General features: G+C 39.4%; 1 protein-coding gene across 1 annotated transcript; it reads right to left on the reverse strand.

Annotated features, from left to right (window-relative positions):
- Nucleotides 1-312: 312 nt before the first annotated feature.
- TMEM47 (transmembrane protein 47) lies at nt 313-24,081 on the reverse strand. Its single transcript, XM_009334786.1, has 4 exons — nt 24,034-24,081; nt 23,303-23,342; nt 11,843-11,983; nt 313-4,080 (listed from the first exon to the last, which is right to left on the reverse strand). Exons 1-4 carry the CDS (start codon nt 24,079-24,081, stop codon nt 3,902-3,904), a joined length of 408 nt encoding a protein of 135 aa, XP_009333061.1. The 3' UTR covers nt 313-3,901.
- Between the last annotated feature and the right edge of the window lie 1,235 nt (nt 24,082-25,316).

Here is a 25,316-nt window from a genome sequence, read left to right on the forward strand (position 1 = left end):
TGATGTTACAATAATTGCATTTTTATAAAGGCATTATGGGCTGTGTGACACTCAGACACCTACCCTGTGCTATTTATTCTATGGCCAGGTGAGATGGAGGGGTTACATCAGCAAGATCCTGCATCTCTCCCTCTCTCTCTCTCCCCCCCACTGTATATTTTGATAAGACTCCTTTAGTATGGTAACTGAATACCGGGCATATTCATTAGCCTAAGCAAACTGTTCCTTCTCAGCCTGCCCAACAGAAAACCAGGCCAGTTTCAGCTGCATACGTATGTATTCCACTTGGAGCAAAACAGGCACATTTGGTTAGTGTAACAATTTTTTTTATTTCAGTTACTTTTTCACATATAACTTCATGTAAGCTACAAAAATTGTGAAATGCAGAAATGATATTAAAACTGCAAACTCAGAAGTCTTGATAAAAAAACGTGTCTTTCCCTGCTAACAATGACCATTTAAAATGAACCATATTTTGATGGATTCATTTAACAAACATACCATACACTTCTCAAAAATAAATAAAGAACAACATCAGAAAAACCATCAACAACATGAAGCATTTAGTTGTCTTTTTTTTTCCTTTAAAGACAGAAATGAAATTTCTAGGCACAGTTTTAGGCATTATAGAGGACACAGAGGCAATAGGTTAGTGTGCACTGCTCTGTACAAAAATACAGTCTGAATAAATTACATTGCTAGCCATAAGATTAGACTTCACTTACCAGTCAGTTCATTGCATGTTTAATAATATACAGTTACATGCTAATCCATATATATCATTTATATTTCAAACACATAGGTCTCTCTATATTTGTTTTTAAAATTTACAAAAGCTAAACGAAGTTGTGCAAGAAATCCAGAAGAGGTGCTAGGTACTTGTCAGCACCGGACGGTATACTTTAAGCTTAAAAAATACAAATAACTAGCCCTGCTTGCAAGTTTGCTATATATATATTTATTCATACGTATTTGGAAGAAAAACAATGGATTTGTGTGAGAGAATCATCCTGCCAGTGAGAGAAAGCCAAACAAATGAAATAATGGTGGCATGACATAAGCACAACATACAAAATGATTAATTTGTCATACATACACTCAAGACACAGATGTGTATCCTTTCTGTGGCTAGAAAAAAAAAAATCAGCGTAATGTTGTATTTACTTTTAGTTCAGTGCTGAGAAACAGAATGCTTGCCAAAACTGGCAACGGTAAAGGGGGAAAAAAAGAAACGGCAGTAGCAACATAAGCTAAAGGTAGGTACCTAAACCCATATTAGATGCCCAAATGCAAAGGACCTGAGGAGTTTGAGGTGTGTCCTAATAGATTGCATTATCTTCAAGAGGAAAAGCAGGTGTTGAGACTGAAAACCAGATCTCTGACTCAAATATGAATGAAGAACCTTGTCTTCAGGCATTCACATTTGTAGATTTTTTTGCCTGAATGTCTTTCATATTAAGAGCCGGGTGACTTTCAGAGTGCATGCCACTAATTTGCGTATGCCTTACGCCTGATAGTTGTTTTTGCTCAAACTCTACATAAAGAAAAGTTACTTGATAAATCAGTAGATACGATATGGGTTCAGCACTGTACCTTCTTGTTAGCATAGGCGAAGTGCCATGCAATGTCAGCACCAAAACACCATCCTCCTAGAAAGGTACAGAAATCTTATCACAGTGGGCTTCTCTACGTTAACCTAATTCCCATGCCAAACTACAATGTTCTCCATGCTGCTAAATAAAAGCAGAACTACACAGCTGTTCAGAAAGATACAGAATTAACTATATACTGAATATCCGCCTTAAGTCAGTCTCAGGAAAAAAAAGCAGAGTTACAAACGCTCTCTGGCGCTTGTGAAACAAGTGGACATAATTTTTCCTCCCATCCTTTTTGTTCTCCAGGCATTGCCATAAAATCCCTTCCAAGTCAAGCTATCATTTTGCTCCGTCTCATCTAATTAATCACCACTGATCCTGGAAAGGCTGCCGATATGAATGCTGCCATGGTATTAAAGATTTAACTCCAGAAAGCCCCAGAGTTTTGGAAACCATCTCCGTACGTCAGCAGTACTTTCACAACAACCACCTAAAGGCAGTCCTGTGGTCCCACGGTCATTGCAGAACCTCTGCACCCTGTCAACGGTGGCACAAGCATTAGCACTGTAGATGCAGTCCTAACATCGAGTAATTCAGCAATCTTTTCCGTGGAACCAGCAAAACCATTTGTGTAGAGGTGGATGTGCAGCCCCAGCATATCTGCTTTTGCAGAGGTCCACGCAGAATATATTTTAAATTTCTCCGTTAAAAAAAATAGTTATTTCTAAAGATTAGAATTGTATAAAAATATGTTCATAATTAATTGAAAATATCCAAATAAGCAAATCGTAAACAAAAATAAAAGTGATGCGGATTAAATTCATGTGAAAGTTCTCCCTATTTTATCTTGGGTTTCATTTCATGTGTACAGTCTCTGGATGTTTTAAGTAGGAAACATACTAAGCAAGGAGTAATTAGACATACATAATCATCAGCCAGTCCATTATAAACTCAGCTTTTAAAAACAAGAGATTACCTCCTGAAGTGCTAATGTTTTAATATGGACACGATGGGGTCTCAGCTGTATTCTTGATGATCAGAGACACTCACAACCTAACTAGATTTTAAAAAAATGGCAGTTTTGTCTTTGCAACAGCCTTAGAAAACATTTTTTAGTAAGTACTAGATTACACATGGAATAGCAAGTAGTTATTTTGTCCAGTTCTACCTTAAATTGATGTGAACTTTTAAGCATTTCCCGTAACACAGAGTCTGTACAAGGGCATATACAGAAGACAAACCATTTTATGTTTATTTTGTAACACCAACCAAAATTGGGGTATCAATCCAAGACTCTCAAGAATGCGTACAAAGTTAGTATTTTAACCACTGCATCACAGCTCATATTACAATTTTAAGATGAATCGTCTCTCTCCCTCTGCATTTATATTTGTATTATATATATTCATTTATACTAACAAATACCTTTCAAAAATATAACTGAACTTGTTCCATATGCACTCTTTTCATGACGATGTTCGGAAGTTAAATGGGTACTTAGGACAACTGCAATTCATTCATGCATTTTAGATGCCTCGGGGACAGATGAGGTCGTTTTCTACTCCCCCTTATCTCCACCCTCCCAGCAAAATACTCAGAGCTGAGACAGCTTCCAACTACACAGTCAGAAGCACATGTCTCCGGGTTTGGACTTCCTTCAACAATCTGCTACAGCTGGCACGGTGATGTCATTTACCAATTCATGAAATCCTGTGTGGTTGGTGGCTTGTTTTTTTTTTTTTATTATTATTCTCCCAGAAGACTGTTGAATGCAGATATTGGACAAGTCATTAACCAGTTACAGTCACTGCCCTCAACACAGTCACTTGCAACTAATTCCTTAAGAGCTTTTTTGAGCAAGTAACAAGGGGCCAACACAGCCTATTGTACAAGATGCCATTGCCTGCTTATCAGACATTTGAATCCTCTATGATGCAGGGAAACTTCTAAATGGAGCCTATACCAGCTGCTCCCCTGAAGGCAATAGCAGATGCTGGCGTTGCATTCTCATTCCAACTAGTTTTCTCACAATGATCGCTGTCACGTAGATCCTTTTGCTTGTTGTCAGGAAAAATGAAGCTTGTGTATCAGCAGCTTGCAGCATCTGCCTACGTAAGATCAGCAATCCTAGTGTTTGCGGTTCTTTTAAATGGTTGTAAAAGCTGGTTATAGTGTTCACACCCAAAAGGCAAAGGCTATTTTATCAACAGAGCAGACTGTTTGGTGCTCCACAAGTGTTCTAAAAAAACTGTGAGCTAGAAAAGATGGGGTAATCCTTTTGTTATTTTTCTTTTCATTAAATGATTCTAGTAATAGTCTTCATAGTTCTTAGGGTTCAGGCAATAAAGAATGGCACCCCCAAATGAAAATATAGTTGCACCCCAAGCCAGGCCATAGCCCCAGTTGAACTCATGGTATATTTTCAAGCTGACCGTTTCGATGAACTTGATTGGGTAAAGGACTAAGCTGCACACCTGAAGAACAACTGAAAGAGAAAAAACCCGAATGTCAGAAGAAGCCTCAATTCATTTCCATAAAACAAGGAAAACATCACATAACTGAAATTCACATTTAAAATGCTCTTGGTGCATTTTTAGCTTGTAAGTACTGCTCTTTTTGAAAAAATATCACCTTCATTTCATCCACAGAGAACAGAGCAGTTCTTCCATATTCCCTTGTTGATGAACAAATGTTATTGCTATGGTATAACGATGATCCTTCAGATGTCCAGAAATAAACAGTGAAAGCAATCTTTTCCCAATTCTTTTCTGTCCCTCCTTTGTATTTTAGTTTGCAGTCGTTACTCCTTCCATAATAACAAAACTAAGATCACTTGTTCTATAGCCATTATAAATAAGTCAAAATGAGAAGCAAGAATAAACTGGTATTAAGAACCATAGCTCCAAATCAAGTCATTTACTTAGCATAGAAATAATTCATTGTAGTAGGTGATACATATTTATGTTCAGTAGACACTCACTGAATTACATATGTCATATGCGTTACTGTGTACTGTAATCAGAATTAATGATATTGTTACACAGAATACCAAGGAATCCATAAAGTTTGATCAGTCACTAAACCTCCAACTGGCAAAACATTGCCTTGTATTACGAATTTAGGGGGTGGGTCAGAAATGCTTCATGATGAAAAAACGCTAATAAAACAGATCAAATCCAAGGCAGTAAAAAGCTTAAAAATCATTACTTCCTACAGCACTGTCTCTGAGAGCACCAGATCTCCTGCAGCCTGATCCACATGTCTGCACTGGAATTCAGCAAACCTGTTAATTATTGTGCTACATCAAAAAAAAAAAAAAAAGACAACCACAGTAAACTGAAAAGGAAAACACACAGATTAAGAACCCCAGTTTTCACAAGAAGATTTCGGTTTCATCAGCATCCATTCTCTTTTAAATTCAGGCATGCTGTTAACAGAAAATTGGGACAAGAGTTTCCAAGTTAAGAGGTGAAAATCACACTTGGTTTGAAGACAAGAACAAGCTGTATGATGTAGTGATTCTTCAAGCCTCTAGTTCTGCCACCCACAAAAGACTAAACATCACAGGAATGTACAAAACATCCTTTTTGCCCTTCAAATATATGATATGGCCTTATTGCAGTGCTTTCTTCCAGCATTTAACACTAGCAATTTTTAAAGACTTCAGCACGTGACTGCCTCTGCAAACTGCCCCAGCCCCCTGATTACAGCCAGGGTGGGCACATCCACACAGTGAAGCACGTGCTTAAGTATTTGCAGGCCTGAGACATACACGATGAAAGTTCAATGGTATGCAATGTAATGCCATAACAACTACTTTCTTTAACATTGACTGGGTCATTTTTTACAGTTTATTAGGTATTGTAAGAACGACAAACACTATTTAGGAATTGTTATAAAGCCAGCGCCAATATAAAATGCCAGTGGATAACAGAAAGGAACACTACTTTGGACTACAGAAACCCTTCTGAAGCTATACTGAGAAATTACAGGAAAATAAAATAACGTTAATTATATTCTCCTACTGCTTGAACACTTTGCACACTCAAAAATCTGTCATTCGCCTTTTCAGTCCCACATGCACTCTTTAGTGGTGTCAAACGGGCACCTTTCATTAGCCCTGGAGACTAACGCTCTCCTGTCCTCTGGATGGGGACTGGCATGGAGAAATTATTTCCAATGTTCATTACACATCCTTGGTGATAACGCTTCACAAAACACTCATTGGAAATGTCTTCCCCCCCTCCCCATCCACTTAGCCTACAGACTAGTCTTTGGACTCTTACTTGAGTCTGACAATCTGAATAATGTTTGGATAGTGGATTTTCTGATGTGGATGCCAAAATCCATAGGATTTCTTTAATCCTGAAGTTATTGAAGTGTTACTTTGTGTTATTCCATTTTAATATAATTTTTGTCTGCCAGCTCACAAAATACTGCGCAGCACTGGAGAAATTTTGACAGGGTACACTAGGGGAAGCGCCTACACTTATGAGAAGATTATGCATTCCAATTCTGTATAATGAGAGCATCATTACACCCAAAAATACCTGAACATATGCTCAGCTTTCAGACACATCTTTAACACCATTCAAAGTCAAAAAGGATTTCCTAATATGAATGGATATAAGCAAGTTCTTCAGTGGCTTCCCAGACCGGGGCTGCAGCATCTCTGCTGAGTCAATACAGGAGTTGCTCCGTGTGTGTGTGTGCATCTGTGTCCGTGTCAAGTTCCAACCAAGGAAGCTCTCCACCTTCCCTCAATCTAACATATGAAGTATGCTGAATTTTAACCTACAGATTGGACTTGTCAAAACAAAACAAAAAAGTGATTCTGTTGGTAGAGGAATGTGCGGCTAAAGGAGCAACACCCACAACGGGTATTTTAGACATTTTTATAGTGAGGGTTCCTGCTTTTGCTGCTACTGGTCCAGCTACACTATTGTAAAGCTCAAAGGAAGTGCTGGCAGCAACCGGCCAGCGGAAACACCCACACTGCATAACATTGCCGGCGCTTTGCGCTATTTTTGCCTCCCGTCATTGTTTCTCCCTGTAGAGTGGGAAGGGACCTGTGTAGGCCAGAAACAACAGTTAGTGAAATTATGAAAAACAGCCAGTATGACCCCAAAAGATGCTAAAACCAATGCTTGCAACTACTGATCTGCTTCCAATGAATTTAAAGGAACACCATGATTTGTCGACCTGCTTATGGGAAGTGTGTGTATTACCTTTCTTCAGAAGCGTTAGACTTTTCCTGTAGAAAAAAATGCTCCAAAAGAAATCTTAAAAAAAAAATAATAATAATTCCACTTTAAAATGCTACTGAAAAAAGACTAGTCATCTCAAACTAGACTATTCACTTCAAGTTTAGACCCATTTTTATGACTAACACTATGATGCTTGCAAGACAATTGCACAGGAACAGCAATACTAGTTTTGTTCCATTTACATGAAATATATGCAATTATATGTACTCATCATATTAAACACACAGAAATCACAACAAACGCTTTAAAACTAGGTAAATATAATTCAGTCATCTTTTTTTCCTTGTTCAAATGTTTGACTACAACAGTTTTGCTGTCCAAAAAAAACCAAACTTATGGTGTGGCTTTCTAATTGGTCTATATTTATGAAAACGGTGGTGCTGGCTAGTAAGTTCTGTATTTCTGTTCTCTACACCATTCCTCCTGCTCATTCACATGAGTAAAGCATTTAATTGTTGCAGTTTCAAAGATTAACACACATGCAACCGCTATCTAGGAAGTTGTTTGTACTTAATACAACCTATGCAATTAATTGGGAAGCAGCATGAAGAGAAAGGGGGTCCATGATGATTTTTAAAATACTGCTAGCTCAAGAACAGACCAGGCAGACCAGGAATTTCACGAGGAGGACCGGTTGACCAAACAGGGAGTTTCTCAATGAATGTGCAAGAAAGGGGCACACAAGAGCAGGAAACAAGGACAGGCAATGAGAGGGGAGTATAAAAGCATTGTTTTGATACTTAGATACAAAATCAGGAAGTTTGAAGCCCAGCTGGAGCCCAACATTAAGCTCGGAAACGGCAAAAAGGGTAGTAAAGAAGAATTTCCACAGATGCATTAGTTGCAAAATGAAGTTCAGAAAACGTATTTATACAATGATGGACAGGAAAGCCAGTCTAGTGACAGATGATGCACCACGACGTTGTCTCCAAAACCTCTAAGTGACATGGTTTGGGAGGGCGTCGGCAGTGCAGGAACAAGTTAGGGATGATTTAGAGTTGCATCCGTATCTATGGTGACAGACGGGATTGACCCAAGGGTGACGAAAGGTGTGGCCAATGCGATCGTGACCCTCTATCATCTATGAAAAATCACAGTGATCAGGAGATATTCAGATGATTAGAAAAAGGTTAATGTTGTGTCCACCTTTAAAAAGGCTAGAAGTGAAAGATCCACAGAATTACAGGCTGGGCAGCCTCAACTCAATCCCTGGAAACATCATGGAGTACATCCTCTTGGAGTTCACCTCCAAGCACATGCAGAACAAAGCGGCAATCAGTAGCGAACATGGATTCACCAACTAAGGACAATGGTCCCGAGAGCTGTCAAGATAATCAGAATTCTGGAGCAAATCATCCTTAAGAGGAGTATGAGGGAGCTAGGTTTATTTAGACTCATGAAGAGGCGGCTAAGGAGCCATTTCAAAGCAGCCTACAGTTACCTGAAAATGTAGCTGCAACTATAATAGGAAAAAAACCCTCTTCTTTGTAGTGCCAGGCAACCTAAGATAATGGCAATGGACACAAACCTCAGTTTCAGAGATTCAGGATGGACATCAGGAAAGAAAAAAGTATCATAAAGAGGGTAGTATGACACCAGGACAACATGCCTGGAGAAGTTGTGGAATCTTCATCCTTGGAGTTCTTCAAGACTGGTCCAGACAAAGCTGCAGCTGATTGACCTAATATTAGCGATTGTCCTGCCTCAACAAGAAGGTTGGACTACATGACCTATAGAGTTTCTTTTCTATCAATATTTCTTTGATGCTATGACTGTTTTTACTGCCCTGTAGCAACTTGCACTACATCCTACTGAAGTCAGTCCTACTTTTTCAGACTATTCGATCAATTTCCCAAAATCAAATTCTGTCCTCCAATGTATCTGCATTTTTTTCTAGCTTCACTGTAAAAATTTGACAAGTAGACTTTTATTTTATCTTCCACATCATTATGAAAATAGGTAATAGCACAGAATTCAGGACACAATCCAGCCGGACTGTGCTCTGACTCTCTGTCAGAATGGAAAGATACATCCTCTAAGTCTTCTCAAAGTATTATCTGCCATCTTTTTTTTTTTTCTTTTTTTTTTTCGTTTTTTCCAAGTATTATCTGCCATCTTTTTTTTTTTTTTTTTACTCTCTCACCTCTAATACTTTCACTTTGCCACTGTTTCCCTAGCTTACATGTAAAAGCATCCTGTGAAATGTGCTAAAAAGCTTACTAACCTCACCAGGTTATTCTTCTAAACATTGTTAAAACATAGCCCCCGAAGGCAAACATCTTTTAAATTACCTTTTTTGTTTGCTTTTATGGACTTTCAACAATCACACTTTCTCTTTCTACCCCTAAATTAAGTTGTCTGGTAACCATGAGACTCCGACACTGACAAGTTTGTGAGCTAGTACTTTAAGGATGCAGCTTTCAGGGCCAGTTTGGTTCATGAGCACTAAGACACCCCAGCAAGAATGTAAGCTAATGACTCTACTAGACCGAAAATGCTGGGAAGAGCTGTATGAGCCAAGGTGGCTCCACGCAAGAGTGTCCTGCAACTGCCTCTCTGTATGCTCCACATTTTTCCATTACCTGAGGTATTCCTGTTCCTCTCCCCATTACACAGAGCTGACAGTATGTATTTTAAACACATTCACATCTGTTGATCATTCGCTGGCTTATTCTCAGTATATAGGTGGAATTTTTTTTTTGTCCCTTTGCTTTCTCACCTCTTTCAGTCCTAGTCAGTCAATCTTCTTCCTCACCTACAGAGTCGCTAACTGAAACCTGAAGCTGAGAAAAAAAAGAAAAATAAATAAAAACAAATCAAAACTAGAAGAAAAAAATGCCTGGAGCCAACTGTTTGGACTCTAAAGTGCCTGGAAACCACTTTTCCATTTAGTGCTTTCTCCCACACAGAGACATTTCCTACCTGACACCCACACAGATCATTAAATGTCTCCGGGCAATTCATCCCATGTCCTTCTTCCAGAGGCAGCTGGTAGACTCCTAACCAGAGTCATACAGAATGTTTGGTCTTGTCAGCAGATTCACAGGTCAGGGTGGGGTTTATCCTCAAAGATCTTCTGTGAAATCCACAGGTGAAAGTTTGAATCCATGGACAGTTGCATATGGCACAAACTCCACTGTGCTGCAGTCTTAACTTTCCCCTCTTCAGTAGGTGACTCTTCCCATAATTCTTTCAAGACATGCCAGTCCATAATCACCTCTAAAAATAGCTGACATCAAAGATAATATCTGTAGGAAATGACACTAACAATGTCAGCATCAAACCCCAAAAGGATTCTCCTCAGATTTGCCAGATAATAAAGAAGAATGGGGCAGGCTGTCTCGGCCTCATCATCTCTCTTCTTACATGCTTCACATCACGGCTATTCAAAATGCACGTGCATACACACACAAACACACAGAGGCAAAGGAAAGAGGTGAACACCACTCATGAGCTAAAGCACCAATGTATTTTCCTTTTTTGATTCAAGTAAGCATTAAACCTCCCTCCCCCCGCAACTTTTGCGGTAAAGACTAGAACTAATTTTATGCAGAGAAAAACAGATTAGGCTTTAAGCCAAACAGCAGGATTTGGGGAATTTTTTTGCTTTTTTTTTTTGTACAAACAACTATATACTAAATGAGCAATATGGCAAGACAGGCAGCGTATGGCTGAACGATTACTAGGTTACTACACAATGTTACGAGACATTAAGTCAAAATCCAAATAAGAAATCACTACAGAAATTCAGTAATTCCATTTCTAAAGTTAATTGCCCAGCATGCTTTATAATCTCAGAATTAATACTAAATTTTAAAATAATGTCACCAGTGCCTTTATTCATTCACCCAAGCAAGCAATGCAACACATAGAACAAAAAGATATGATTTCTGCGCAGGAAATCTGATCCTAGGTTGCATTCATTTCCTAAAAGCAACTGAAATATAACCTACCAATACCTCTTGAGCAAATAAAAGTGCATCTTGAAGCGCTGCGGCTCAATCAAGGTAACGTTAACAGCAGGGGGCAGCAGGAGCCTTCCCCGGAGCTTTATTTCATTCCTGAATGCCCTGCAAATTCTGTGCTCTTGTCTTTTCATATCCTTGTAAGTGGCTTTTTTTTAATACATCCCAAAGACTAGGTTCTGTCATCCTCTTCATTATGGGCTATCAGAAGGGGCTTAAGCTGCTGGCTCCGATGCAGATATGAGTGACAGGATGAAGGCAAACCATGCTTGGCGAATCTCAGGAGAAATGGAAACATCCATGCTGACTAAGCCTCAAAACACCAGAATGTACAAAAGGAGATGATTTGATATTGTAATTATACCTCACTGGACCAGTCTTACAGACAATTCAGATTCATAGGTCTCCCTTAAGATTTTGTGATAGTTTATATAAACTGTTCCATTTTCATGTTTTTAAAACCAAACAGGGACTACACTGTGACAGCTTGTTAAATTAATAACTAAGTAAGCAAGCTGACACAATGAAATTAATTCCTCATGGCACAAGGGCGTACACAAACACCTTGCAACATAATCCTATTTATTTTCACACGTAGGGCTTCAAGGGTTCACATCTGAGCATTAATTTTCCTGTTTTAAAATTGCAAAAGCAAGAACATTAAAATAACAGAAACGGCTTTGCATGAAGAATAAAAATGGGGACATCAAGCAGCACAAAGTCACAGACTAAAAATGGTACTTTGAGATTTATCCTCTGTAGTTTCCCCTGCTGCCATGTACTTCACAAAAAAATAAATATAATGCCAATAAATAATTGTTCATGAGCTAATAATAGCACCACTGCAAAAACAATTAACGCCATGTAGAACTGGTATCCTGAAAAACCTCACCGGAGTTAACACAGAAGTAAACCAAATGCCTCTGAATTAGTATGCAGAACAAGGCACGTCTTCCTTCACAAAAGTGAAGCTGCTCTCTAGAAATTTTCATAATGGTGCCGGTAATCTGCTTACCTGCAGCAAAGAGCATGACTGCAACTGGTCTGTAGAACCGCCTCCGAGACCCCACGCAGATAGAGATCAACCCAACCAGGAAAGCTATGAGAATGATGGCAGCACCGCCCAACAGCAAAGCCAGAGTAGCTATCTGCCAGTCTAGGGGGAAAAAAAAAGAGGAAAAAAAATAATAATACAATTTCAGTAAAACAAGCCCATAGGCTCTACAGAAACAGCAGAATATGAGGAACGCAGAGCTTGCACCAAGGCTCGGGTAAATAAACAACTGTGCTTTGGATTTCTTTTCTTCTAATTAGTGAAACACCTTTATACAACAGTTGTGACTCAGGAGCCAAGTGCTGCAACCTCCCATACTTTTTCAAGGCTTAGTTGGCCTCGTTGGGATTTTGGCTCGAGTAAGACTGAATAATTTGGTCCACTGGTTTTTGCCCAATTTAGAATGAGAAACTGAGGCTGGGTCAGGATTAGCTAGCGTGTGACCAGTCTGTCACAACTTTCTCACAGAAGAGAGTGAAAGTCAAGGCTCTGCTTGAACTGATTAGGGTGACATTGGAAGGGTCATCTCATATATATATGATGGAGGCTCATCATATAGACCTGTCACTTGGGAAGTACCAAGGCCACAAAATATGTATAACGAAACTAAGGTGAAGGAAGGAGATGCTCAAAGGAATAATAAAAAAAAAAATTTCAACACTAAAACAAAAAGGTGAAAGTCAAGCCCTTATAAAGGCAGTAATGATCATTAGATGCAGACCGAGTCAAATCCGAAGTCCATTTTAAAACATCAGTTATCCTAAAACGACAGTTTTTCTTTTCTTCCCCCAAAAGCAACTTCTGGATTTGGCCCAGTGCATTTTCTACTTATTTTCATACATAATGGATGCAGTTACAAACAACTGTAAGCTGCAGTCTTAAATGACACAAAACAAAATCCATTTGCAAGCTGATGGCCATCATGGGTCTATACAACATCCAAGATCTAACTTAAGAGCTTCTGTAGGATGTTAGAAAGGCACAGGCTTTGTGCTGTCTCCCTTTGCAAAAGAGTATGTATATAAGACCTTGTCTCTCTCCAGTAACGGGCATCAAGAAAAAGAATCAGATCACTATTTACTGTTTATCACTACCATTTAGTAGTTCAAGGAAGATGATCTAAAAATCAGCTTGTGGGAAAAGGACCTATGGATCCAATGCATCTCTCATTATTTTGAAAATACTAGCACTCACACGCTATTCAGAATAAAATGTCCAAATGCATTACATAGTTCAAAGAAAATAAGATTATTTCCAAAATAAATTTAGAGAACTTAAGGCTACTAAAATAAGAACAACAACAAAAATCCACATTCTCTTTTTGAAAAAAGCACAATTCAGTGTTTTAAAAAACAGTACATCCAGTTTCAATCTGCTGAAGATACCGACAGTGCAGCTGTGGGGTTTGGGAATGGAAGGCTGGCAGCTATTATCACCAAAAAGCCTTCATATATTATATGAAAAAGGATGAAGGAGATTAAAAGAAGAAAGGGAATAGAAGAGCTATAAAAGCATTGCTAAAAAAGAAAGTTATTTTAAAGGCATGTTTGTGCACGTCCACACATTTATTTTCATTCTTTTTAGAAATCCAGGGATGTTGTTTACTTATACTTTAATTACTAAGTACTCAACCTTCCAAGCTATTTTACTCCTTGTTTTCTTATTGGACCAAAACCCAAGGCCGGGAACAATCTCTCATTCTCCTACCTTTAGCATGCAATCTCTAACGTCAGTTTGCTGTGTGTCCCACTGCTTTACTATTATTGGGACGGAAATACGATTTTAGTTATGGATGGGAATGTTATGACGAGTGGTTTTTAATGTTGATATGATCCTTCAGAAACACCAAGTGGTTAGTGTACTGATGATTTAGAAAGTATTCTTCCAATAGCAGAGTGCATTACAGATATAAAATACCGAAATAAATAAACAGAATGGACCACTTTGGAACAACATGAAAGGAATCCTTGCACTAGAAAATTACACAGATACAAAGACTAGACACATAAATCCATATCGCCCCGAAGTTAAAAGCCATACAAAATTGATGAAATAAATCAAAGTGCCAGATGGGAAAACTCAGAAACTAAGATTTTTGAAAGCCACTACAAACAATAAAATATTAAATGTTATCTTTGCATTGATCAGATGCCAAAGTCTAATGCAAACGAAAGGTGTGCAACATTGGAGTAGCAACTAAATGGAAAAAAAGTTGGGTATCCTATTGCTTTCCAAAAGCACGTTGGCAAGACCACTAATCAAGTGAAAATAACAAAGGCAAAGATGACATATAAGCGTGGGGTTAGAATAGAGTTTAGCTTCCAGGACAGATATATCTATGGATTTTGGAAAGGTTAAAAAATAAACAAACTACCTTACTACAGTACTGATGTGGGAGGTAGAAGGACAAATCAGTGTTGGAAGACACCTACACTCCCAACTAAAAAAGAACTGATTTAGTTAAACAAAATTAATTTCTTGAGTAAGAGAACGTACTCAGTGATGTTGACAGCAGGACAAAACCGAGGCTTTTAATGTTCCTCACTACTAGCTGAGGATCAGGTATTGAGGATCAGGTATTGAACGTTGTGCTCTGGGCCACAATGTCTGGAATTGCCTCGATTTTAGCTCCAACCTCTGTTTACAGGAGCATATAATACCACTAGCCTTTACCTTGAGCTGCAGCTGAGAGGGATTCTGGTTAAAGAACATCACGAAGGTCAGATGTCAGTGCACAAAGAATACTGGCCTGAGTTTTCCTATACTGCCTACCATGGAAACTCCATGTGTAAATCTCCTTGTCATTTTAGAAAAAACTCAACTTTCAATTCTGAAAGCCATTTGACCTGGTGACAAAATAAAGCTTATGTTGGATTAAGTAAAACCTTCTGCATGGGCCTTCTACTTAACAGCAATTATTTTTTTAAGAAAAAATCCAGGCCACTGGACTTTATACAAGAGAAAAGAAACATCCAAAGAAAATTCAATCACTACCTCTGAAGGAAGAACACCCTGTAAGTTAGATAGCTACAACAATATAACCACATGTAGCAAATGCAGTTTTCTACAATAAAAATCTGTGGTTTTCCTCAGACTACCCAGGAGTGATTTATAACACACAGCATCAAAATGGGAACAGCAGATTGCTCTGTTACATAGTGTTACTGGTACACAGAACATAAACATCGTAAGCCTACTTTAGAGTATCCAAAATATACTTGCAGCATTTCTAGGCATGCACCAATCTTGCAAGTAAGTTACTATACTCAGTTCAGGAGCCTGGGCATTTCAGCGAGACCACTTGTTCTCATAGAGATAGAAACATGCATAAACATGAGCAAAGTGGGACCTTACAGAGATAATTAGTAGTTTTCTGGATTCAAAACACAATTTGGTTACACTTTACGAATACACATCAGTATTTTTCACTGTACATCACTACAGTTTATTTACACTACACATCCACTATCTAAGAAAAATGTTAGGAACTAGTAAAATTGCACTCCCACAAATCTTAAAGCCTAAAAGTTTATTAAAAAGCACTGTCATCTCAGAGCCGTGCCCAAATTAACTTGTTTTGTTGGTTTATAACAAGACTCAACAGAAAGCATAACTTTTGACTTTTTCAGTGTTCTAGCATTTTAGCAATATGTTAAGAATTACACTGGTAATGCCACCTATCCCATCCAAACAACTAGAATTAACACATTTTTGACAATCATTGAGTAACTCAAGACATATTTCTTAAGAAAAGCCTCACATAATGTATACTGGGTTTAGGTGTGAAAATCCAAACATAGTTTTGTACTGCACAAAGAAGCACCACAATGTCTATAACCATTTGAAATATACACTGCAGTTCTGACAGTGATGATAGTGTTTGCATCGTTTTTATTATAACAATCTGCCTATTAGTTTAGGGATGTGGATTTCAATATTTGGAAATATAGATAAATGTGAACCTAGGTACTTAACGCATTTTCAAAACATACATGGTGTAAAATTTATTAAAATTACCATCTTCAGTAAAAAACCAAACAAACCCCTAAACTATGATGGTAACGCTTCTTTTCAGTTAATTCCTCATGCATAAGTCAGTGCCTTTTCCTTTTTGTAAGGACAGCTTGGTCTCATCACTCTTTGGAAATTCTTCCCGTTTCTAAATGATATGGAAGCACAGTGTTAATTGCACATTGAAGTGTGCGACTCTCCTCCCTTCTTCCCCGCAAATGAAATGACCTAAGGCTTTAAGCTGTATATTCATTTTTAATTAAGAGCAGCTCTATCTGCTCTATTTCTTGGGCAAAATAATACTTCAGTACTAGGATAAAAATCAGAAAAAGCCATAAAAGAAGGAGAAAACATTGCAAAGTTCTGAGATGTTTATTTTAATAACTGGGTCATTTTTTAACACAAGAAAGAGCAACGCAAAAGGATAGCACTGTCACAGATTTCATGTTTTCAGCAAGTTCCCCAAAAAGTAAATATTTTATCTACATGGTATTCTACAGTAAAAGTGGTGGACATAAAAACATATTGTGGAATATGTGAAACATTTGTGTGTAGCGGTCTTTCAGATAATGCAAGTGAACTGAATTAATCTCTTAAGAAACAATCAAGTATTCCCTCCTTTCATACAACGGTTCTCCACCAAGTCTTCTCTTCATAGAGGCTGAAGTAAGAAAATGCATGCAGGTGTTACATGATGAAGATAATGACTGACCACCTTCTAGCACTAAACAAAACCTTGGTAAGAAATAAAACACAACACCACTCTTAGGTACGTTTTTCTGATTCATTGCAAAGCTTCCACTTATCACGTACCTGCCATCAGCCAATAAATATTCTTAGAAATTGTAATATAGAATTTAAATTCAAGAATAATGAATTTGAAAGAACGCGTCAAGTAAAGCATAGAAAGTTGAGGCACCCACGCATAAGAAATTAAATATAACCCACTGAATGTCATAACAATCAACGAAGGTAAATAAGATAGCTAGAGATATTCCTAATTGCTTCATATTCAAAACTATTTCTAAGTCTATAAACACTCATCAGCTGAGCCATCAAATAGCCAGCAAAAGTTTAAAATGTGTAGTGATTATATAAAACCACAAAGGTAGAATCTAGTTTCTAAAAGTGTATTTGTCACACGATCAGTAAGATTTCCTCTTCCTTCAGCACGATCAGAGATGCAGAGACTTCTGTGGAAGGCCAAGCTCCATTGAATTCAGTGGAAATACCGAGATAAAAATAAGTACTGCAGTCGCCATTAAGTTCTCATATAAGATAATTCCACAGAGAAGTCAGTCCTTTGGAACCTCACCTGAGCCAAAATGATGTTTTTTTAAGGGGCTGCTCAGATGAATTTAATTCATGAATTAAGGAGCTGCTCTGGATGAAGGGTATATTGGGTAAAGCCGGGAAGCCTAGTGTCCGTAAGTTACTTGGTCCATACTTCTCCACTCTTATACAGCCAGCACCGCAAGTACAGTCTTTTGAGACTCCGCAGCATACACTTCTGCACACTGCAGAAAGAAGCGCTTTCTGACAGTATCTACCCCAAGCCTTCAGTAAGTTGCTCTAGCCACAACTTTCCACAGTGGAGCCTTGTACAAAAAATTGCAATAAATAAATATTTTCTGCTCATTGTCAGTTTGTACAGTATGGTTATTACTGCTAGTTTCTGCACAGACGCACTCTGGCTTCTACATTTTCTTTTTATTTTACGGATTGAGAATAAGATTTTTCTGAAGTGTGAAAATTACTTGTGCGTGTGGATCCCCAAGTCACACAGACGCTTAAAAAGCGTTACCAGAGCTGTGGGAACCAGCCAGCTGTGGCTGAATGCATAATTTCCTTAAGACAGAACTCAAACACTCTACACCAAGGCTTTCTTCTGAAAGCCGTGAATTTGAACACATGAAATAACTATGTGAGGTCACAGATATGTTAAAAAAGCTGTTTGTGGAAGAAACAAAAAAATTTTCTGCTGCTTCTCCAACAGGAGATTTATGTACTGAGCTATTCCCTAAGAAATTGGTTTTCATCCACACATACTAGCACGTGGGACAAACCCCTCGATAACCCAAGTCTTGCACAATACAGGTGGGCTTAACAGCGAGGCTTTCTCATAGCTCAAATTCACCAGGATTTTGACAACACCCAAACAGAATTTTGAGCATTTTACACTGGGTGCCAAAATCCCTAAGTGCCTCCTAAGGATAATTCAGAGGCTCCACGTAAGGCATCAGTCACTTTCCATTTGCTGTACAAGATGCTTGTAAGATGATTTAGTGTTCCTGATGCCGAGTGAAGTCATTTAGAGCTGGTCAAAGAAAAAGAGGACAAGCACAAAAAACAGCTAACTGGGGCAAACCCAGGTCTGCCTGTGTCTTGCTGGGACACAGAATGCTAATGGCTAATGATGGCAGCTGACTGATTATGGAGGAAAGGCAAGCATCTCCTTAGCTGCAATATATCAGGGGCTAGAGGGCTTCTCAGAAACTGCAAGGTCTTTGCTTCCCAGCTCCAGACTTGAACCTCTGCTCCCATTTCCCAGAAGAATTTCTTAACCACTAGGGTAGACTGAAACCGCACTCTTCTTCCGTCTGCTAGACCCAAGCTGGAAAAAGACAAAAATGAGATCTATGGGGTCTGTGAACAAATAGGTAGGAGGGAATCCAAATATGAGTCTTGCTTTGAAGTGCCTCTTACCTAACTGGTCCCTTCCAACTTTCCGCTGCTGTTTACACACCTTTCCACTGACATACAAAAATACCCGAGTGTTACCGTAAGGCAGCCCATACTCAGGGCGCTCTCAGCATTGAGGGAAAAGTCCTTAGCAGTCACCGAGAGAGTGCATCTCTCTCACTCAGGCTCCTCCTACGGCTTTCCTTTTCTCCACAGCAAGATAACCATGATCAGAGGGGAAGAGGCTGGCTCTGTTCCAGGCAAGGTAACAGCCCGCTGGCAGGATGCTCTGGGCAGTAAGTGCTCTACCAACTACCCTCCTCAGCCTGGGAAGGACGTGCTTGCTGGGTCAGGGGACTCATTAGGCAGCCATGGTGCAGACTACGCTCACCTTTCAATGGCAAGCAGACCTCTCCTGCCTTCCACCCAAAGATGCCACTGAGCACGCAGGGGACAGCTGGTTCCCAGAGAAGCGAGCAGTACACAAAGAATAAATGGGCTCAGTTTCTCAGGATGATCTCTGTGGCAGTCTCGCATAAGATACGGACTGCATTAATCTGCCTGATGTCTCCCTTTCAGCTGCCGTGTTCATCAGACTATGCGTGGCCCCGAGACTGCTGGACTCAAACTTTTCGTGTGCTTCAACACCACCACAAGTTTTATCTCCCGTCTCTACAGGAGATCAGACTGAACAACAAAAGCAATAAAAATATGGTAAGCAACTCTGCTGTTGTGCAAAGGAGACAGATTTTGCAAGACAAGATGACACTCTAATGCCTGGGGGGGTTACAGATGTATGAGCAACTTGAAACATAGCAGGTGCTTGCTCATCTGCCCACGACACACATCTCTCCTGAAGACTAAAGCTTCCATTCCTTACTTATACAAGATATATACACTTTGGGGTTTTTTTTACACAGCTGCTCTCTGAGCCATGGCCTGCCTGTATTTCCGCAATCATGGAGTAAAATCTTTTAAATGAAGTGCATCTTCAAATAAAGAGTTAAGTGCTGCCATTATATAGATCTTTATTTTATTATTTAAAGGCAGCATGCATCGCACATCACTTTTGCCAACAGAGGACTTCAAGACAAGCACAGCATTACAGAAAGTCATGTAATCTATAATTCATTCACAGAATAGCACAGCATGTACTCAGGCATTTCTTCCATTGGATACATGGCATTCTTCTGAGATTAGCTCACTACTATGCCATTTTAATTACTGGATATTCATTCATTCAAGAAAAAAAAAAAACAAAACGCACACACCCACAACTCCAAGAACCTCACAAAAACCTGGAAATCTTAGAATTATGTCATTAGGAGAGAAGTGTGGGAGATGTGTTATATAAGCTTTTCAAGAAAAGCTCACCTTTTCTGACCTCTTCTATATATACTACTACATTTTAGCAATCTGAAGAAGATAGAAGTACGCTTCACATTGGAAGAGGAATGTAATTATTTCCCACAGTTACCGATGTTCTTCAAGCAAACCGGCAATCTTTTGCCATTTTCAAAACTTATTCCACTGTTCCTTGAGAAAAACAATTAGCATTTAAAGCAGTTCAAGGAGTACTTCCCATCAAAATGATGGCCTTTACATTACAGAAATGGAACAAGTAAAAACACATAAAGCAGTACAGCTGGATAGACTTTACCCTGCCTCCTGCTTGTTACCTTGAATCTTATGTGGTCATCTTTGGCCACAAATCAGTAACAGAGGCAAGGTTACTCTCTACGTGATTCTAAATATAAAGTCTCATGAAATATTTAAACCACTTATATTATCCCTAACACAGGGAACATCTTTTAACTTACTGGTGCAAGACTTCTTTATTAAATAAACAAGACTTAAAGCAACAGGATACATTACTGATTTTAAAATTGCAGTGAACAGCAGCAGTAACAATAACCCACTAATGCTAGAAGTCTTCCCTTTTTTTTTTTTTTGAAGAGTATTATCAATGACAAGGTGTATGGTGCTCTTGATCCGATCAGATAAACGCACACAAACTTCACACGTTACACACGAATGTGCTGTAACCACGTCTCTTAGCTGGTTGGAGAAGGGGGGCTGAAATGGTAGCCTCTGTCATACTAAAAGGTCAGGACTACTGAACAGGAGTCTTAGATCTGCTGCTCCCACAGAGCATGGCCTTGGGAAGTCTGAGGCTAAAATAACTGGTCCATTTGTAAAAAAGGGAGCATACCTTAAAATATTCTACCTGAGGCTACTGTGAGAGGAAATCAACAAATTCAAGGCATTTTGAACACACTGAAGGAGCCAGGTAGACATTAGGCATAAAACAGAGTATCAGTCATCATAGAACCACAGAATTATTCAGGTTGGGAAGGACCTCTGGAGGTCATCTAGTCCAGCTTCCCATGGAAAGCAGCGCCAATCTCCAAGTCAGACTCAACTTCAAAGTTAAATCAGCTTGCTCAGTGTCTTAGATGGTGAGTTTTAAGTAGTATGGCTTTTGATTTTATATCCACCTTCAGATAAAGTGTTGGGGATGATTATTAAAGAGAGTAATACGCAAAACGACAGACTACAGTTTTCAAAACCAGAAGGAATGTCTTATTAATTGCTCCTTACATTGTATGAGCAACTTTCTTCAGACTTAGTAAGATAACATTTGTTCTTCTTATGTTATTTTATAGCAAACTATCAGCCTTGCTGAGCTTTTTACAAATACGTGTCAACATCAACTCTGAGCAACGATCCAAATTTTCTAATGAGGAAGCTGCTTTTGAGCTAGCAATTCCCCCTTGGAACAACCCCGTAGATTCAAAACAAGCAGATACCATCCAAGACTATCGAGCCATGTTAATTCAGATATCTGCATCTAATGTATAATTAAGGTTAAACCCCTTCAAGTGCTACCGAATGAGCAGCCTCTGATGCTTTTTTTATTTTAAGAACAAATTAGAACAGAATTATAAGCACAAAACTAGACTCATTTTACTGCACTATGCTGTAAGTTAAGCTTACCTTTACGGTTTGTTCACCACTAAGTTTAAGCACAACAGGATCTCTGTGCATGTTTATTTCCTTGAGATTGCTTTGTCTTTCAAACATTCACAGATAGTTCTTAGGGTATAATGATCTTATAGAAAACTGAACATTGCATAATCAAATATACAGGTTGAGTAGTAACAAAGTCATATGCCCCCCATAAACCAGAATGAATACAGTTAACCAGTATGAAACCATTCAAACCTATTTTTATATATGCTGTTTTCACAATAAACTGAAATGCTGCGAAGGAGCCATTGTTTTCTATGAATAGCATATACATGTATTGAAGCCAAAATACACAATGTTTACCTGAAGATCAGATTCTATGGAACCATTTATGTCTTCCACATCATATTTGCATATCTTTGATTTAAAGAACTATAATGGCTGCAGTCTATTGCAAAAATTCAAATTTACTGTTATTAATTCTGCAAGATGATGACAACTACCTGTACAGGTACAGAAACGGCACGCAGTTGTACAGAAGATGCATTTTAGGTAGATGCTGTGGTAGGAATAAATATTCATACATAACTCTTAATTCCTGATAAATCTGCAAATGAACCATCACAAATTAGACATAATCCACTTCAAATGAGGTCTAAAAAAATTTCATTTAAAGATACCAAAGGAACACTCCAAACCCTGTAAGTTTGGTGTTTTGTTTTTTTTTAAGTTTAGCACATGAGCTTAAAATACAGCTGACTTAAAGCCAACTTGTGCATTAGCCAAGTCAAGCTTTGATCATAGAAAATAATTTTATGCCCAGACAGCTGGTGAAACTGTAAAGCAGCACTGCTGGATCTCAAGATTTTATCACGAAGCTTTCCATACTGGCAACTTTGTTAGTTTTTCAGCTCCTGAAGTTGCTATTAGTGGGAATTTTAGGATTTCATCAAGGGAAGAGGGAGACGAGGCACATGCAAGAATACCTTTCTAGCTCCTGCAATTACAGGAAAAAAAATGAAAAGGTGATCTACATAGACCCTAAAGACTCAAAAAGAAGAAAATCAAATTAAGATGAGATACTTTATAACCTTCAGATTTCTAAAAATTAATTTGACTCACTATTTTACATACTTGAACCAGCAATATTGTGAAGTACTTACACAACGTTAAAAGCAGTATGAGAGCAAAGGATTGCTTGCAAGCTATAAAAAAAAAAGCCCTCAAAACAGTGAATGAATGAATGCAAGAATATATACTCCAAGCACTAGCAACACTGAAGGAAAACCGAGAAGGATTATTTCCTGCTATAACAGCCAATGTAATCATGCTCTGTACATTTCCTTCTGCTCTCCACTACTAAGTTGCCCTTTTGATAGCAGTCAGGGGTCCTACATCTAATTACAACAAAGGTTTTTAATTAAACCTCAAATATGCTTTAACAGCTTCTAGCATGAGCTTGCCCTTGACGGTGCCACTTGAGGTGCTCTCCTTCCAGGGATGATGAAGTAAATCTGTTAAAACCATGGGTGAAGATGCCTTTTTTCTGTGTGTACTACTGCTTTTCACAGCTAGCCAGCTGCAAAGCTGCTTGCACTGGTATCAAGCTAAAAGAGCTTTCCCTGTGGGAGCTCTCTGCTGTCTCCGAAATATACCGCTTGCTGGATTCCTGAAGTAGGAGGAAAGCGCACTTAAAACATCAAGGCAAGCACACAAAATGGTCTCAAATATGAGCCCAGTCCAACTTGGTGAACTTACCAGGAGCCTTCCCGTTGACTTTAATGGGAATTGTAACACACTAGCAGAAGGCGAAGGGAGAACAGTACAGTTTCTCATATTTCAGGTCTCCTCAGAGTGCAGCATTGTGTGCCAAACATGAGGAAAATGAAGGGTTTATTCCAGTCACCTCAAATAAAACAATCATTCACTTCTTCCCCAGTAGCTTGTGAAACCTGGCTCCACTAGACTGGAAAGCATCTAAGGAAAATGAGTAAGGAACTTGAATAAAAGTGGACCGGCAGGAACTGTTGCACAGGGTAGAAAAAAGCACCAGGAGAGGTCAAATTTTCAACACACAGCATCCAACAAAACTACATTTCATTCCTAGCCATCCTCACCCATTCATCTTCCACCTTCCCAGAAACAGACAGGTGACCGATAAAGCAACGAGAGAGATTAGTGTCCTTTTATGCTGTTCCCTAAGCTGTCCTGCTTTTCTTAATGTCCCACTTGTGTGTGTGTGTGTGTGTGTATGTATACACGCATGCGTGGTGGGGAGATGGATTGAGGGGGGAGCCGGGGGGGGTTAAGCCGGTTCTCATTCAAGCCATCTGAAAAGTCTTTCTGCAATCAAGGGGATACTATTTCAGGAGACAGGGAGAAGGGGCAAAGGATTCATGTTGCTAAGGAGACACGTAGAAGCTGACATTCCTACATAAATTTCCATTTATACTGGGGAAGAGAAAGGTCTCCGAAGTTTGTGTAGATACCCTGGTAACTGACTGAAACCGACAGTTCTTTACAATTCGTTTGGGCATTACGCGATTTAAAACAAAACCCCAAACAACATTCAAACCCTCAAATATTACTCCACACGATGACAGAAAAAAATAAGCACAGCAGCAAAGGAACCTGTGCAATTTCTACTCAAGCAAAGATCAGTTATTTCACAGAACCTATACAAGGATTTCGGAGAAGCGAGGAAAAAGGAGAGCATCTAGAATGTACAGTCAGCCCCTTGCCTTCTTTCCCAAAACAAACATCTTGTCCCTGTACGATCTACCCAACCGGAGAGCACAGCGATCCAAATGGATGATTTAGCAACGCAAGCGCGTGTGTGTGGAGGACAGGGATGGGGATGAAAACGGGGCGGGGGGAAGAGGCTGCTTCATTTGTCAATGTTTCTATTGGGACTCCAGAAGTTGGAGTCAGGCATAAAGTAAATAAAACAACCCATAAAAACCTAAACAATTATGGTACCACAAAAGAATTTACAGAAAAATATTCAACAGGCAGCTTGTTTATATCATTCACAAGCCGTTTTTTAAGTACTCCAAGCAATAGTGAAATGACATTAAAAAAATGAAAAAAAAAAAAATCTCTGACCGAAGACCTAGGAAGCTGAAGAACGAATGAGCATCAAGAAATCAAAACAGGGAGTGTGGCAGGAAGGCTAAGGAGTATGAAAGACGATGGGAATATCAGTACTTGCTAGAGAAAGACACACACAAGCACACCCAGGGGGACGGAGAGAGCGCCAGAGTCCAGGCGTCCTCACTCCGGACAAAATGACAATCGGCTTTTGGTTAGGAAGCCCCAACTTTCCAAGACTAGTGACTTCGGGGGATGGGGGGATTAAAAGATACTTGATCCTCAACAGCTTCTCGCTGTATGAGAACAACTGCCACACGGAAAAATCAAAACCAGCCCAAACTCGGGATGTTTTGTGAAAACGCAGTCAAAGGCAGATACGGAATCAGTCACCCCTTCCGCTCACAGAAGCCAACCTCACATCTCTCCTGCTCCCCAGACCATCTCGCAGGCAGAGGGACGAGCCCAGCACGGACTCTCAGTGCTCCCCCCTCCAGCACACGCTATTTACAGAGACCGCCGCCGCCTTCGCCCCAACCCACAAGCCAGGGAAAAGCGGGGTCGGGGCCGCGCAGCCCGGGAAGGGCAAGCGCCGGGACCGGGAAGGCAGGGAGGAGGGTGGGGATGGACGAAGCGGCTCGGGAACGGGAGAGGTACGGAGGGCAGGAGGACAAAGGTGCCG

This window comes from Pygoscelis adeliae, unplaced genomic scaffold, assembly GCF_000699105.1.
Source record: "Pygoscelis adeliae isolate BGI_AS28 unplaced genomic scaffold, ASM69910v1 Scaffold91, whole genome shotgun sequence".
Lineage (NCBI taxonomy): Eukaryota > Metazoa > Chordata > Aves > Sphenisciformes > Spheniscidae > Pygoscelis > Pygoscelis adeliae.

Coding starts and splice junctions, on each gene's coding strand:
- TMEM47 (XM_009334786.1), bottom strand. CDS start 24,081: ATGCCCAAACGAATTGTAAAGAACTGTCGGTTTCAGTCAGTTACCAGG. Junction 23,343..24,033: donor GGTTTCAGTCAGTTACCAGG/GTATCTACACAA, acceptor GCCTTCTGCTAG/TGTGTTACAATTCCCATTAA. Junction 4,081..11,842: donor AGTCATGCTCTTTGCTGCAG/GTAAGCAGATTA, acceptor TTTCTCTTTCAG/TTGTTCTTCAGGTGTGCAGC.